The 4,319-nt window shown below is 32.4% G+C and overlaps 1 protein-coding gene across 1 annotated transcript; it reads left to right on the top strand.

The window, feature by feature from the left end:
- Window positions 1-388: 388 nt before the first annotated feature.
- LOC143578322 (AP2-like ethylene-responsive transcription factor TOE3) lies at window positions 389-4,093 on the top strand. The gene is made up of 9 exons (XM_077061936.1): window positions 389-1,388; window positions 1,535-1,560; window positions 1,681-1,711; window positions 1,838-1,925; window positions 2,080-2,225; window positions 2,840-2,884; window positions 2,994-3,085; window positions 3,177-3,502; window positions 3,764-4,093. Exons 1-9 carry the CDS (start codon window positions 1,036-1,038, stop codon window positions 3,911-3,913), a joined length of 1,257 nt encoding a protein of 418 aa, XP_076918051.1. The 5' UTR covers window positions 389-1,035; the 3' UTR covers window positions 3,914-4,093.
- Window positions 4,094-4,319: the final 226 nt, after the last annotated feature.

Here is a 4,319-nt window from a genome sequence, read left to right as displayed (position 1 = left end):
AAGCTACGATTTAACTTATCCGTTGATTAACAAGGCATTATTGTTTCATGAGTTTTCTGATAACGGATTCAGATTAGTACAATAAAATATCTAAAGGTAAATGAAAATATATGAAAGGGTAAAAATGGAAGAAAACAAGGGGAGATAATCATGATGAAAGTTGAATGAATGAATGAATGAATGAATGAATGTGAAGTTTTGATGATATATGAGGATACATAGTACCGACACATATAATTAATTAACGTTAGCTAATTAAGGAAATAGAGTAATTAGTCATCTTTCTAGTCTTGTGTATCAATTTCCATTCCTGGATATATAATATAATTGTAGAGAGAGAAAAACTGTGTTTTCATTGGTGACCTTTTATTATTATTCCCATTATACAAATTATACTTCTTTTTTCGATTTCGTTAACGTCGGAAAGCTGCCTAAGAAAGAGACCCTTCTCTCTTTCTCTCTCTAAACTCATTCTATATCTATATATATATACACACACATACATGACAGACATAATGGGTAAATGAGAAGATTACAAGAAAGAAAAAGCAAGTTCACAAGAACACAAAGTGAAACACACACACACACACATACATTTTTGAAACCTTTAATATATATATGTTATTATTATTATTATTATATATATATATAGTCATAGATATATAGATGTATGTTTCACACACAAACACACACAAGATCTAATGAGAGATCCACCCCACACCCATAACATCTACCCTATATATCTATATCTATAATAATCTATAACAATAATAATAATATGTATATGTATATGTATAGCCCACCTTCCACCTATGAAACCCTACCTAGGTTTATTGTTCTTTGCTTGTGGTTTTAGACCTACCCTTAAAAGAGAAAGATAAGAAACAAAACCATCCCATTTTAATCATAACATATTCACATATACATCTTTATTTAGAGAGAACATATTCATATTCATATTATTATTATTATTACAAGACTTGTAAAACTTCTTGTAATAATAATATTATTATTATTATTATTATTATTATACTTATGTGGGATCTAAACGGAAGTATGTCACCAGTGGAAGAACAAGAACAAGAAGATGACGGTGGCTCACCGCCGGTGACACGTCAGTTTTTTCCGGTGGAGGATAATTCTTCTGAGGTGGGACCCTCAGATTCTCCGGCGAGTAGCTTTCCGGCAGCTCATTGGTTTGGTGTTAAATTCTGCAACCAGCTGCAGTCATCTGATCATCCTTCAGCAGCTTCGGTGGCCGGAAAGACTACCGCCGGTGTGATTCCTCAGCCGCTTAAGAAGAGCCGCCGTGGACCACGGTCTAGAAGCTCACAGTACCGTGGTGTCACATTTTACCGGCGAACTGGCCGGTGGGAATCACATATATGGTAGGATTGTTGTTGCTTGTTGTTAATATTATATATATATATATATATATATATATATTATTTATCTTTATATTATTATTAGTGTTGTTCAAGAACACATTTTTATAACTTACTAATTAAATTATTTTGCATGACTCAACTCTAAGGGACTGTGGCAAGCAAGTATATCTAGGTAACACTACATTAAAAAATTTTATTATTGGTTTTGTACAAGAAATTAACATGATTTAATTTAGTTAACAACAAATAAATAAACTGTAGTGATTAATTACAATTTCTTTTATATAAACAGGTGGGTTCGACACCGCACACTCGGCCGCAAGGTAATTGTGAATTTGTGATCATATGGATTTATTAGTTTATGTGATTATGTAATTCTAGTTTTTTTTTTTTATATATAAAAAGGTGATTAAGTGTGTATAAGTTATAATAGTGTAAGTTTATTATAGGGCGTATGATAGGGCAGCTATCAAGTTCCGGGGTATGGAAGCTGATATAAACTATAACCTTGAAGACTATCAAGAAGATCTAAAACAGGTTAATAGGTTGATTAATCAGTGTTCTTATAAAGTATGTGTTTTTTCATTTGATGTGTGTGTGTGGTTTTATGTTTTCAACACAATATAGTGTGAGTTGTTGAAGCTTGTTTTAAGTACTTATGTGATGGTGTTTTGTGAAAAAACATGAACAGATGAGTAATTTAACAAAGGAAGAGTTTGTGCATGTACTAAGGAGACAAAGTACAGGATTCCCAAGAGGAAGTTCAAAATTCAGAGGTGTTACTTTGCATAAATGTGGTAGATGGGAAGCTAGAATGGGCCAATTTTTAGGCAAAAAGTATGTTTTTCCTTTTCTATTCTTTATTTATGATTCAAAATGTTTTCAATTTTATAGGTAATAGTTATTAATACACATTCACAATTACAAGTTATACATGAGATCATACATGATGGATGTATGCTCGTAGCAAAATCGTGTTGGTTATATACTATATACATTGTGAATTAGACATCTTGAATTACACGGTTAGCCGGTTAAATTTTTCGGATTATATTAACCATTTTAGTTTTTGACCATGTTATGTTACATGTGAGAAAAATATCCATTGCCACTCAATCCTTTTGTTTAAAAATATTTTTAATACTTTGGTGCACTTATTTAAAGTTATATGTTGTAACAATAAAGGAGCAGAGGATTTTGTATATTTATATATATCTGGAGATGCCTATGTGTAGCTACTTAACACATTCTTCTCTTTACTTTTAAGTTTGTTCTCTCCTTTTTCTTTTCCTTTGTGTTTTTGTTTTACTCATAGAGATGCTTCTCCCTTTTCTTAATAGTAAATAGATCAACAAACAAGACATTTAGGATATGTTTCCCCTTTTAGGTTATTTAATTATTAATGATGTTTTTAGTCAAGTTTGATGTTTAAGGTTTATGTGATTTAACAGGTATGTGTATCTTGGTCTGTTTGATACAGAAGTTGAAGCAGCCAGGTAAAGTAACATGTTTTTAACTTTTGAAGGACTTAGTTTGTCAAAGTTTAAACTCAAAAAGGTTTTACTAGCTAGAATTCTATTTTCTTATTTATTTTTTATTTATTAGGGCTTATGATAAAGCTGCTATTAAATGTAATGGAAAGGCCGCAGTTACAAATTTTGATCCAAGTATATATGAGAATGAGCTCAATTTGACCGGTAAAACATCACGCATTTTGAATTTTAGAAACCATTTGCTTTACGCTTTTTTATTAACTGAATATGAATGTTCTTTTGTTTTGTTGGACAGAATGTTCAAGTAGTAACAGTAACAATAACAACGCATCTTCGGACCATAATCTTGACTTGAGCTTAGGTGGCTCGACAACAAATGTGACCAATAATGAAGGAGAAAATGGTCATTTTGAAAGGCATGATCGTGTGGACCCGATTCAGCTTGGTTTTAGACCAATCGGATTGAATGAAGCAAATGCATTACATCTTTTGAGTCACAAAGAATCCGAATCGTTTACAACTCAAAATGAAATGAATGGATACAAACATTTTATGAGACCCGTTGACGCGTCTATACATCATATGTTCAATCCACCATTCTTAAGTTCATCAAGTCATCAAGTGAGTCTTCCTAAATCGCAAATAAATATCTATAATCTTACATGGATATTGTATTATTTTTAGGCTCAAAATTATTAATAAAGGCAAGTGGGAACTAGTGGTCTCATACCATATATACCAAAACATCATTTCACTTGTAGAGGACTTTTACTCTTTTAGCTTTTGCACGCTCAACACACATACACACTCATATATTGATATATATATATACATACGAATACTAATTATTAAATTGTAATATAACTTGTTGAATACGTACAGTTTTCAAGCAGCACATTGGAAGGAGGAAATGATTTACCTGTGACTTCAAGTGCAAGCAATGTTAATGCCAATGTACCTCCTGTACACCAAATCTATGCAATGAGTGCTGCAGCATCATCACGATTCCCACAACAAAGATTCAATTTTTGAATCCACGTACTGATTGGTCATTGTATATTCAATAATCTAGCTACCCAAAACCCTAAAAACAAAAAGGCAGGTAACCTAAGGTTAATTTCATAGTTTGTGTGAAAATGATGCAAGCAAAATGGTGATCTTCAATTTATTCTCAATGAGGAAAACGATAAAGAAAATTAGTAAATGAATAAAGACAACGGCTATTAAAAGTCTTCCAATTTTTATTTTTTTTGTTTGCTCCATTTTCGACCGAGGAGTGTAAAGAAATAGGGGAGGGATTGGGTCTTTCCCGTCCATTTCACGTCTAAGTTCGCTCTTTTTCACATTATCATCACATCAGCTAGAGACGGGGAGAGGGTTGGTGTTGCTATGTGACCCCGCTAGCCCATTGTGGTACACACGGACAAGGCATTTGGGG

This window comes from Bidens hawaiensis, unplaced genomic scaffold, assembly GCF_021521415.1.
Source record: "Bidens hawaiensis isolate Kalapana, Puna unplaced genomic scaffold, B.hawaiensis_p1.1 tig00029139_1, whole genome shotgun sequence".
Lineage (NCBI taxonomy): Eukaryota > Viridiplantae > Streptophyta > Magnoliopsida > Asterales > Asteraceae > Bidens > Bidens hawaiensis.
This window is presented reverse-complemented; position numbering and strand designations above follow the sequence as displayed.